This window comes from Centruroides sculpturatus, unplaced genomic scaffold (genome assembly GCF_000671375.1).
Source record: "Centruroides sculpturatus isolate CEXI.00-Female unplaced genomic scaffold, Cexi_2.0 scaffold283, whole genome shotgun sequence".
NCBI classification, from domain to species: domain Eukaryota; kingdom Metazoa; phylum Arthropoda; class Arachnida; order Scorpiones; family Buthidae; genus Centruroides; species Centruroides sculpturatus.
The window spans coordinates 260,507-272,710 of record NW_019384473.1 but is presented as its reverse complement, the minus strand read 5'-3'; the positions used below and the strand labels follow the sequence as shown (position 1 = coordinate 272,710).

General features: G+C 25.2%; 2 protein-coding genes across 2 annotated transcripts in view; both read left to right on the top strand.

Annotated features, from left to right (window-relative positions):
- Positions 1-12,204, top strand: part of LOC111621247 — a 155,151-nt gene that overhangs the window by 138,485 nt on the left and 4,462 nt on the right. Inside the window, exons 86-99 of the mRNA XM_023363328.1 lie at positions 85-371; positions 641-800; positions 886-1,083; positions 1,232-1,504; positions 1,605-1,793; positions 1,981-2,153; positions 3,477-3,606; positions 3,735-3,779; positions 3,931-4,048; positions 4,652-4,764; positions 4,963-5,076; positions 5,192-5,280; positions 5,638-5,767; positions 6,092-6,209. Of these exons, the coding sequence (XP_023219096.1) occupies positions 85-371; positions 641-800; positions 886-1,083; positions 1,232-1,504; positions 1,605-1,793; positions 1,981-2,153; positions 3,477-3,606; positions 3,735-3,779; positions 3,931-4,048; positions 4,652-4,764; positions 4,963-5,076; positions 5,192-5,280; positions 5,638-5,767; positions 6,092-6,209 (2,137 nt within the window). The remainder of the gene's footprint in view (positions 1-84; positions 372-640; positions 801-885; positions 1,084-1,231; positions 1,505-1,604; positions 1,794-1,980; positions 2,154-3,476; positions 3,607-3,734; positions 3,780-3,930; positions 4,049-4,651; positions 4,765-4,962; positions 5,077-5,191; positions 5,281-5,637; positions 5,768-6,091; positions 6,210-12,204) is intronic.
- LOC111621239 (microtubule-actin cross-linking factor 1-like) lies at positions 5,586-6,356 on the top strand. The gene is made up of 3 exons (XM_023363317.1): positions 5,586-5,767; positions 5,896-5,940; positions 6,092-6,356. Exons 1-3 carry the CDS (start codon positions 5,720-5,722, stop codon positions 6,233-6,235), a joined length of 237 nt encoding a protein of 78 aa, XP_023219085.1. The 5' UTR covers positions 5,586-5,719; the 3' UTR covers positions 6,236-6,356.

The window sequence follows — 12,204 nt, the reverse complement described above, 5'->3', positions numbered from 1 at the left end:
CGTACTTAAGTTTCTGAATATTTTCACAGATTAATCTAGTATAACATTTATTGTACTTTAATTAATAAAGTATATTTATTTTAGTTTCATGATGCTTGGACTGAAATCGTAAAATGGTTGGATGAGGCTGAAAGTACATTAGATTCTGCAATGCATATTGGAAATGACCCTCAAAAAATCAAACAGCAGTTATCAAAACATAAAGAATTCCAAAGAATACTTGGATCTAAACAAGGATTGTACGATAATACTATGAAAATTGGTCGTACTCTAAAAGAGAAATGCCCTAAAACTGATGTGCCAATTTTACAAGATATGATGGATGAACTGAAGAAAAGATGGAATAAAATATGCACAAAATCTGTTGATAGGTATGATATTTTTAATTTATTATATATTAATTTAAATAATTTAATAAATAATTTAAGAGAAGTTTGATACATACATATTGAGGACTACTTGATATGAAATATGAATAGATTCTTTAATGGTGTAAAATAATTCATATCAATAATAATAAAACAGTCTGAATAAATTTGGAGTTTGTCTTAAAGACTTATAATTGATTTGTTTTATATATTTGAAATATAAATTTTTCATATACAGAATAGAAAATTTTTTTATTTTACATAAATATTAGGCAAAGGAAGTTAGAAGAAGCTCTTTTGTTCTCGGGCCAATTTAAAGAAGCAGTTCAAGCTCTAATTGATTGGTTAGATAAGGCACAAAATATATTATCTGAAGATAAATCTTTATATGGTGATTTGGATACAGTTACTAGTCTAATGGACCAGCACAAGGTATTATTTCAAAAAATTATTTATGAATATTTTGTTTGATCTTTCATTTTATCTTATTTTTATTTTTAAACTGTAATTTGTTTAGAGCTTTCAAGAAGAATTAAAGAGTAGAAACAATAGTGTTGAATCAGTACAAAAGACAGCTTCAGATTTAATGAAAACTGCAAATGCAGAAGACAAAGAGAATATTAATTATCAACTTGATATTCTACAGAAAAAATGGATACTTGTTAAAGACCTTAATGATCAAAAGAATAAGATTTTACAAGAAGCTTTGGCACAAGTAAATAATAATTTCTGCACTAATAAATTTTACTTTAAAGTATTTTCATTGTTAAAAATAAGAAATAATGACACTGTAATTTTATAAATACTTTAATATTTTTACATATAACATTCTTATACCTAAAATATTATCAAAATTTTTATAGGCAGAAAAATTATATAAAGCTGTTCACATTTTATTGGAATGGCTTTCTGAAGCTGAGATGAAATTACGCTTCATCGGCCCCTTACCGGAAGATGAAGAAACAACTCTCAGGCAGATTGCTGAACATCAGAAATTTTTGCAAGAAATGAATGATTATGAAATCATAAAAGATGACACGTTAGACTTAGCTCAAACTATTTTAAAGAAATGTCATCCTAATGGTATTTCAGTTATAAGGCATTGGATAACAATTATTCAGTCACGTTGGGAAGAGGTAAAAACATACTATATTGATTTGACAAAAAATGAGAAATTATAATTTATTTGAAAGTCTAGATGATGAAAATTTAACATTGAAATCTCTTTATATTCAGGTGGTTGTATGGGCTAAACAGAGAGATCAAAGATTACAAGATCATTTACATTCACTGAAAAACATTATGCAACTTTTAGAAGACTTACTAGCCTGGCTAATATTAGCAGAAAATAATCTAATAGCATTGGAAGCTGAACCTTTGCCAGATGATCTCACAATTATAGAACAACTTATAAAGGATCATAAGGTAAAAAAAAATCATCTTAATATCAGTGTGAATTTTATAATTCTTTTGGAGTTTGGATTATTTTTGTTATGTGAAAATTAAGGTGTTTCAATTTTATTAAGTAGCTAATGATATTTTATATCTTTCACAATAAATTTGTACATTGATTCAATCAATTAAAAATTATTAAACAAATTTCTGTGTTTAGATTTTTATGGATGATATGACGAAAAAACAGTCAGACGTAGAAAAAGTTACAAAAGCATTTTCAAGTAAGCGACAACCCTCTCAACAAACTCAAATACCTACACGAGATAGAATTGCTCGAGATCGAGCTCATAAAATACCTTCTCCGGCAGTTCTGAAAACTTCCACTCCATCGTAAGTTTATTATTAATATATTTGAATTAATGTACTATCTATTGCATTGACTATGTATAGATAATGCAAAGTTTTTCATGGTTTTATGTTGAATATAAACAGTTAAAGAATTGTTAGTTTTCAATTCATATGTTTTGAATATTTTTATTTACCATTACAATTAACATACTAAAATTCTTTTGGAATATGATATGTAGTACAGTATATTAGATTATACAATTTTGAAATTAAATTTTAAAATATCCTTTTATTAGTTATGTGGTCAGGTTAGCTATTTGACTAACAGTCTTTTATTAATTACATGTTAAAAAATGTAGAAATTATTATTTTTCTTTCAAAATATGTGGATTTAATACATAAAAATATAAATATGACTTTTTTTACAAAGTTAAAATTTTGTGTCTGTCCTTCTTTTTGCCGTTTTCACCATCATTAGTGGATTTAAATGCTTATAGTTTTATATTCATACAGATATTGAATTTATTTTACCATCAATATATTATAACATGCTTTCTTAAATTTTTTTTCATCCTCTGATTGTCCATAAAAAAAGACAAGCATAAATAACAAAATGAATTTATTACCAAAAGTTAGGTACAAACATGGTTACTTTTTGACATAATCACCATGAAGAATGAGGCATTTGTTGTATCTGTGGATGAGCTTTTCCATCTCCTCTTGATAGAATGTTGCTGCTAGTGAATTGAGATAGCCTTAACAATGTTGTTTTGAAGATCGTCATTAGTCTCAAACCTCTGCCCTCCTAGCCACGTTTTCAGTTCAGGAAAGAGGTGGAAGTCTGAAAACTGGAAGTTTTCACCACGTTTAAACACCCTATATAGCCTGGATTTAGCGCCGAGTGACTTCCACCTCTTTCCTGAATAGAAAAAGTGGCTAGGAGGGAAGAGGTTCGAGATTAATGACGATCTTCAAAGCAACGTTTGGGCCCATCTCAAGTCATTGGCGGCAACATTCTATGACAAAGGGATGGAAAAGCTCATCCACAGAAATGACAAATGTCTCAATCTTCACGGTGATTATGTCGAAAAGGAACCATGTTTGTACCTAACTTTTGGTAATAAATTCATTTTGTTATTTACACTTGTTTTTTTTTATGGACAATCGGAGGTTAAAAAAACAGCCTACATACATACCTTTGTGATATATATGCAGTGATATGATTTTATTCTTTTTGAAACAGACTCACTTAATTAATGCAGTTTTAATGTTAAAATTAAGACTTTAGTAAATAAATTTTGTTTACTAATCTATATATACATGTATAAATTAATATATATTTATTTTTAACGTATTTAAAAATAGAAAACAACTTGTTGAACCACATATCAAACACCCAAGAGCCAGAGAATTAGTTGAAAAATGGCGTAACGTATGGCTGTTAGCTATGGAACGACAACGCAGACTCCAAGACAAATACAATTACTTGAAGGAGGTTCAGTATAAATTAATTTTATATTTATTTTTTATTGTTAAAATATTTTAATCCTAATTTATGTAAAAAAATAAAATTTAACCAATATAAAAATTAATTCTGATCTAAAATAATTTTTTTTATTACAGTTAGAGAGAATTAAAAACTTTGATTTCAATGAATGGAGAAGAAGAGTAAGTTTTGACATATTTTAAATTTCTTTAGTTTGCTGTGAAATGTATAATTAATCTTATTTTAATTTCATAATAATACAAATATTATTACTGTATAATTTATTATATGCTATTCATGTGTTCTGTAATTAAATATTTCATTTTTATTTAGTTCCTTGGATGGATGAATAATAAAAAATCCAGGATAATGGATCTTTTTAAGAAAATAGATAAAAACAATGCTGGAAAAGTCACAAAAGAAGAATTTATTCAAGGCATTTTGAAATCAAGTAAATATTTTAAATTGTATATTTAACAATTGCATATGATGATATACATAATGTAGAATATATTAATCTGATACTAAACATTGACAAATTCTAATGAATTGATTGATATCATTCTAGTAAATAACACCAACAAAACCTTTAAAATATACCAGCAAATATAATTTAATATAAATATGTTATGACAAACATTTTTGATCCTAATAGAATTATTAGAACAAGTATACAAAAATCATACCTAGGTGTTAACATTAAAATAAAAATAAAAATGAACAAATACATTTATTACAAATCCTAAGTGAATTAATTGATTTCTTATTTTTTATTAATGTTGGGATCGTCAAAACTTGATATCAATGTCGTTGATATCATTCTATATATTGCTATAAATAGGTATCACTTTTAACTCNGATTTTTCCTTATCCGGACTACCTTCATCCCCAATTAGTCCGGATAATCGAGGTTCTACTGTAACATAAATTAGAAATTACGATAAACAAAGTTTACAATTTACATAAAACAAAAATTTATATCTATTTCTAAAGTATACAATAATCACTAACTGCTATTAATCTGAGTCACTTATTAAGAATTATTACTTTTTAGAATTTCCTACTAGTCGTCTAGAAATGGAAAGAGTTGCAGATATATTTGATCGCAATGGAGATGGCTACGTTGATCACAATGAATATATTGAAACGTTAAGGCCAGAAAGAGAGGTATGATATAAAATTTACACATATAGACTTGAAATGTATTAATTATTTTTATAAATTTTTTTTATTCAAAAAGTAATAACATTTGTGTAAGTTGGATGAAACAAGTTTCATCACATCATTGTTTGAATCTGAACAGTATTATTGAAATATTAGGTAATTTGATTAAGAATATTTATATAATTTAAAAATTACAATTAGGGACGACCAAAGACAGAAGCGGAAAAGATTCAAGATGAAGTACAGAGACAAGTTGCCAAATGTACATGTGTACATAGGTTCAAAGTTTATCAGGTTGGAGAAGGAAAATATAGGGTATGTATTTTGAATATATTTTATTATCCTTTAATATAAAAAAAATTAATTTTTTTTTTAATTTTCATTATTAAAATGGCATTTCTAGTAATAAAATATTTTTCAAATATTTTAGTTTGGTGATTCACAAAAATTGAGATTAGTTCGTATACTACGAAGCACTGTTATGGTCAGAGTTGGTGGGCCCATCTCAAGTCATTGGCGGCAACATTCTATGACAAAGGGATGGAAAAGCTCATCCACAGAAATGACAAATGTCTCAATCTTCACGGTGATTATGTCGAAAAGGAACCATGTTTGTACCTAACTTTTGGTAATAAATTCATTTTGTTATTTACACTTGTTTTTTTTTATGGACAATCGGAGGTTAAAAAAACAGCCTACATACATACCTTTGTGACATATATGCAGTGATATGATTTTATTCTTTTTGAAACAGACTCACTTAATTAATGCAGTTTTAATGTTAAAATTAAGACTTTAGTAAATAAATTTTGTTTACTAATCTATATATACATGTATAAATTAATATATATTTATTTTTAACGTATTTAAAAATAGAAAACAACTTGTTGAACCACATATCAAACACCCAAGAGCCAGAGAATTAGTTGAAAAATGGCGTAACGTATGGCTGTTAGCTATGGAACGACAACGCAGACTCCAAGACAAATACAATTACTTGAAGGAGGTTCAGTATAAATTAATTTTATATTTATTTTTTATTGTTAAAATATTTTAATCCTAATTTATGTAAAAAAATAAAATTTAACCAATATAAAAATTAATTCTGATCTAAAATAATTTTTTTTATTACAGTTAGAGAGAATTAAAAACTTTGATTTCAATGAATGGAGAAGAAGAGTAAGTTTTGACATATTTTAAATTTCTTTAGTTTGCTGTGAAATGTATAATTAATCTTATTTTAATTTCATAATAATACAAATATTATTACTGTATAATTTATTATATGCTATTCATGTGTTCTGTAATTAAATATTTCATTTTTATTTAGTTCCTTGGATGGATGAATAATAAAAAATCCAGGATAATGGATCTTTTTAAGAAAATAGATAAAAACAATGCTGGAAAAGTCACAAAAGAAGAATTTATTCAAGGCATTTTGAAATCAAGTAAATATTTTAAATTGTATATTTAACAATTGCATATGATGATATACATAATGTAGAATATATTAATCTGATACTAAACATTGACAAATTCTAATGAATTGATTGATATCATTCTAGTAAATAACACCAACAAAACCTTTAAAATATACCAGCAAATATAATTTAATATAAATATGTTATGACAAACATTTTTGATCCTAATAGAATTATTAGAACAAGTATACAAAAATCATACCTAGGTGTTAACATTAAAATAAAAATAAAAATGAACAAATACATTTATTACAAATCCTAAGTGAATTAATTGATTTCTTATTTTTTATTAATGTTGGGATCGTCAAAACTTGATATCAATGTCGTTGATATCATTCTATATATTGCTATAAATAGGTATCACTTTTAACTCATTTCTTTAAAATTTACCAATTAATTTTTGTTTTATACATCNTAATTTATTATATGCTATTCATGTGTTCTGTAATTAAATATTTCATTTTTATTTAGTTCCTTGGATGGATGAATAATAAAAAATCCAGGATAATGGATCTTTTTAAGAAAATAGATAAAAACAATGCTGGAAAAGTCACAAAAGAAGAATTTATTCAAGGCATTTTGAAATCAAGTAAATATTTTAAATTGTATATTTAACAATTGCATATGATGATATACATAATGTAGAATATATTAATCTGATACTAAACATTGACAAATTCTAATGAATTGATTGATATCATTCTAGTAAATAACACCAACAAAACCTTTAAAATATACCAGCAAATATAATTTAATATAAATATGTTATGACAAACATTTTTGATCCTAATAGAATTATTAGAACAAGTATACAAAAATCATACCTAGGTGTTAACATTAAAATAAAAATAAAAATGAACAAATACATTTATTACAAATCCTAAGTGAATTAATTGATTTCTTATTTTTTATTAATGTTGGGATCGTCAAAACTTGATATCAATGTCGTTGATATCATTCTATATATTGCTATAAATAGGTATCACTTTTAACTCATTTCTTTAAAATTTACCAATTAATTTTTGTTTTATACATCTAAATATTTATTGATTAAAATTGATAAAGATTTTACATCTATTTATTTACAGCATTGAATATTTTGAATTATAATTTAATTGTAAATTTATTAGAACAAATGAAATAATTTGTTTACTGTCCATTTATTTTTGAAAATTATTTTATAATACAATTACCGATAACCTGTAATTAAACAGTTAGACAAGTGCTTGAAGCTTTAAAAGTTATATTTTACAGATGTATAAGTCATTACTGAAACAAAGCTTTATTCATTTCTTAGCATACTGGGTAAACCCATAATGCAGAAAGATATACAGTAAAACCTCCATTATCCGGACCTCCATTATCCGGATTTTCGATTATCCGGACTGTTCAAAATAAACAAAAATTTTACGAATTTGCTGATTTGCACTTGGCGAATTACGACACTGTTTATGTACGTGATGGAATGCATAACTTTTTTTGTTTTAACAACGTCTCACCCAGCACAGTGGTCGTAAACTCTTAAATATATTTTACGTAGTAATAAAAATATAACTTGACATACGTACAGTATTTATAAATAATTTATATTGAAATTACATCATTTCTATGACCAAGGGCGGCGTAAGGCATGGACGACGTGGGCCACCGCCTATGCCTCGCGCCTCGAAGGTTTATGCATTACTTAAAACCTGCGAACGCGACGAAAAAATTTTACTCGTCATAAAACGATAAATNAAGATATTGATAATTAAAAATTAATATATATGCTTATAAAAATTTTTGATATATTTTAAAAATATTACATATCAAATTTAATTATTATTAATGATTTTGAGATGGACAAGGATTTCAGACTTTACGGCAACATATATCATGCTAGATTTATTATTTATTGTGGAAAATTAGTTTAAAATTCAGATAAATCCTTATTATATATATATTTTGAATACATTATATGAATTTTGTAATAAATATACATTTTATGGGGTGAACTAGCCACCATAGTTAATCTGCTGAATTACTCTGCCTGTAACAGTAGATGAAGTTGAAAGAATGCTAATTTTTTGACCCAGTTAATGGACCATCTTCAAGTATGAACATATATTAAACATTTCTTACTATTTTGATATAATTTCTATCAAATATTAGGAAATATTCAAAATCAGTTTCTATTATTTGTATAAAAAACCAGAATCAAAGTCTAATTGAATCAAAAAATACGAAAAAAGAATGTTAACTTTATAACTAAATTCTTCAAACCAAAGAATCTATTCTTCTTCTTATTATTATTTTTATTTTAAATATATTTAATTATTTTAGTATATTTTATCATCATCATCATCTTTATTAACAGAAAGGGAAAGTAACCCTGTTGAAGGGGGTTATACATTATTTTAGTATATTTTTATATATTTATAAAGTGTGAATTAATAAATAAAAATTACATATCTTAAGATACAATGGGATAATGATAATCCATTGAGTTTACCTATTATTTTCTTTAAAAAACAATGAAAATTTTAATTCTACAGATAAGTTATTAATTGTTTTATTTCTAAAACTTTATCCTAAATAAAAAATTAATTTAAAAAATTTTATCTTAAGTTAAATATCTGTTATATTATAAAAGCAATTTTTACACTATAATCAAGATACTTAACTTCTTTTTATTAAATTTGAATGAGTTCTTTAAATTATAAATTATCTTTATCTTAATTGAAAAAAGTTAATTTGAATCATATAAAAATATAAATTAATTTTGCCTTAATTAATAAAGTGTTGTCCTTAAAAAAAATAAACCCAGTTGTAATTTTGTCTTTTAATTTATTAATTGATATCTCAAAATATTTTTGAATTGAATTTATTAATTTTTTAATTAATTTATCTTTAAATCATTAATAAATTGTTTAATATATTTTTATTTCAGTGAAATTTTCAAATTTATTTCTGATAAGAAAACTAGAAAGAAATGCAATCATATTTTATTATTATTATTATTGTTTTATTTAATGCTTTAATATGATATGTACACAGTTTTATTTTATGCACACATTATTTATTTCTTGATTTTTTAACATAAAATTTCATTTCAACACCACCCAGAATACACAAAAACAAATATAAATGAAAAATTTGATATATATAAATTTTTTAAAATCCTTAATATCATTTTAAACAATCAAACTAATGCTTTGACAGTTTTGCTTCTTCCTTCTTATGTTTAAAATTTTGCATCATCATTCTTACCTTAAACCTACCACTTCATCCTTATTCACTTTCAGCCCCTTTTATGCTAATGAGATGTATACCGGTGAAAGGTTTGGGGCCGATGTACTATAGGCCGGTGCCGTCAGACGGGGGCTCAAGAATTCCTGTCTTCCGATGGGTAATAATAAAGCTTTTCTTTAATAAATCTTTAGAAAGAATACTGGGCGTCTGGGATCTTTTTGGCAGCTCCATATATTTATGAGCCCGACTGCTTGACTGCACCGAATCTCATAATTAAAATAATCATTTAAATGTTTGTGATATACTTCCTATAAACTACTATATGCCTAATATTCTAAAGCATGCATCTTTGTACCGGATGTATTAATATATTCATTTTTTCATCCAGTTACTGTATATGTAATCGGTATTAATTTATGTAACTAGGCTTATATCTTCTCTAAAATATTTATTTCTTATATTGTGCATTGAATAATTTTAATATACCTGCATGTTATATTTTAACATAGTTGCACATTTTAGAAATAATGTCCTTCTTAACACACATCTTTTGTTTTATATTGCCACTTGTTGGCAACTGTTCCCAAGATAGCACCCTGTACTATTCTTTTGCTGTACCCTTCCTACAGTTCCTTGTATGCTAATGGAACTAAAGGTATCCTGTTTGGCAAAAGCGATCAATCAAGATTCTACTCCAGAGAGATCCCAGCCACTCAGACGTTTGCTGACTCACTTCCTTCCATCTAGCCGGGTTTATAACCCTAGGTAACGTCTCCTAGGGAGCTATGTCCTGGCTTAATTTAAATTTAATATTATATTAATCGCCTTTCTAATGAAATATTTTGTGTATATGTAAAATTTTAATAGCTATTAATTTGTTATTATGGCAATAAGACAAAAAAAAAGTATTAAGTAGCAAATTTTTTCATATTATATGATGAAAATATGTTCTTACTTAACAATAAAATTGATAGAATTATTACATATTAAAATTATAAAATATAAATTTGGAATGATGATAAAATTTTAGAAAGGTGATTAACTTTCTAATAATATTTAAATTTAATTAAAGTACTTAATGCAATTAATATTGAATAAATTCTGTATTAAAGTTTTTAATAATAAATCTTAAAGCTTATTTACTTATAACTAATTTTCAGCTGATAATTTTACTAATATTTGACTTTTAACTTTTTAACTAATCTTATAACACTTATCAGTATAACATTTAATACACAATACATATCAAACACTACCAATTAAAAATTATCTTACACGACGGGCGACACTCCGAGGGACCCGGGTTTGAATCGCGGTTACATCTGCAGAAATTTTCTCTAGTAGCTCGGCCGACCCCATAATAGACACAAGAAAAGACTCTGTAATAACAGAAACAATTAAAAAAACAAAGTGTTTTCAAATGTTTTCTTTCCTAACTGAAGAATCTTCTGATTTGTCAGATTTAGAATGCATTACTGTAAATGAAATGAAAATAAATTCAGATTCTAGAACTGTATGGATAGAAAAATAGATTCTAGCATTATAATTTCCAATAGATAATAATTCTCTATACTTCAGTTCATTACTGAATTCATTTATTATTCATATTTAAAAAAAAAAAATAGGTATTTAATTTAAAAAAAATGTATTTCTGGCCTCACTGCATATTTTGTTTGCATGTTTTAGTTGTAAATTAGCTTTTACTTTTGTATTAAAATATATTTGTGATTATCAATTATTATAGAAGTATGAATGTATTTCTTTGATTATTTAATAATTTAAAAGTAACTAAAAATTAATATACATAACTCTGACATAAGAAAAGTATATTAAAATTACATCAGAATTAACTTTTTTAATTTGGGTTGCTGTTTTTCAGGACTACACTTTAAATGTATTCACATTCACTAATTAAGGCAAAGATATTGATAATTAAAAATTAATATATATGCTTATAAAAATTTTTGATATATTTTAAAAATATTACATATCAAATTTAATTATTATTAATGATTTTGAGATGGACAAGGATTTCAGACTTTACGGCAACATATATCATGCTAGATTTATTATTTATTGTGGAAAATTAGTTTAAAATTCAGATAAATCCTTATTATATATATATTTTGAATACATTATATGAATTTTGTAATAAATATACATTTTATGGGGTGAACTAGCCACCATAGTTAATCTGCTGAATTACTCTGCCTGTAACAGTAGATGAAGTTGAAAGAATGCTAATTTTTTGACCCAGTTAATGGACCATCTTCAAGTATGAACATATATTAAACATTTCTTACTATTTTGATATAATTTCTATCAAATATTAGGAAATATTCAAAATCAGTTTCTATTATTTGTATAAAAAACCAGAATCAAAGTCTAATTGAATCAAAAAATACGAAAAAAGAATGTTAACTTTATAACTAAATTCTTCAAACCAAAGAATCTATTCTTCTTCTTATTATTATTTTTATTTTAAATATATTTAATTATTTTAGTATATTTTATCATCATCATCATCTTTATTAACAGAAAGGGAAAGTAACCCTGTTGAAGGGGGTTATACATTATTTTAGTATATTTTTATATATTTATAAAGTGTGAATTAATAAATAAAAATTACATATCTTAAGATACAATGGGATAATGATAATCCATTGAGTTTACCTATTATTTTCTTTAAAAAACAATGAAAATTTTAATTCTACAGATAAGTTATTAATTG

Excerpts from the sequence above, each read along its gene's own strand:
- LOC111621239 (XM_023363317.1), top strand. The coding sequence starts at position 5,720 with ATGGAACGACAACGCAGACTCCAAGACAAATACAATTACTTGAAGGAG. Across the intron at positions 5,768-5,895 it reads AATACAATTACTTGAAGGAG|TTAGAGAGAATTAAAAACTT; the intron begins GTTCAGTATAAA and ends TTTTTATTACAG. Across the intron at positions 5,941-6,091 it reads TCAATGAATGGAGAAGAAGA|TTCCTTGGATGGATGAATAA; the intron begins GTAAGTTTTGAC and ends ATTTTTATTTAG.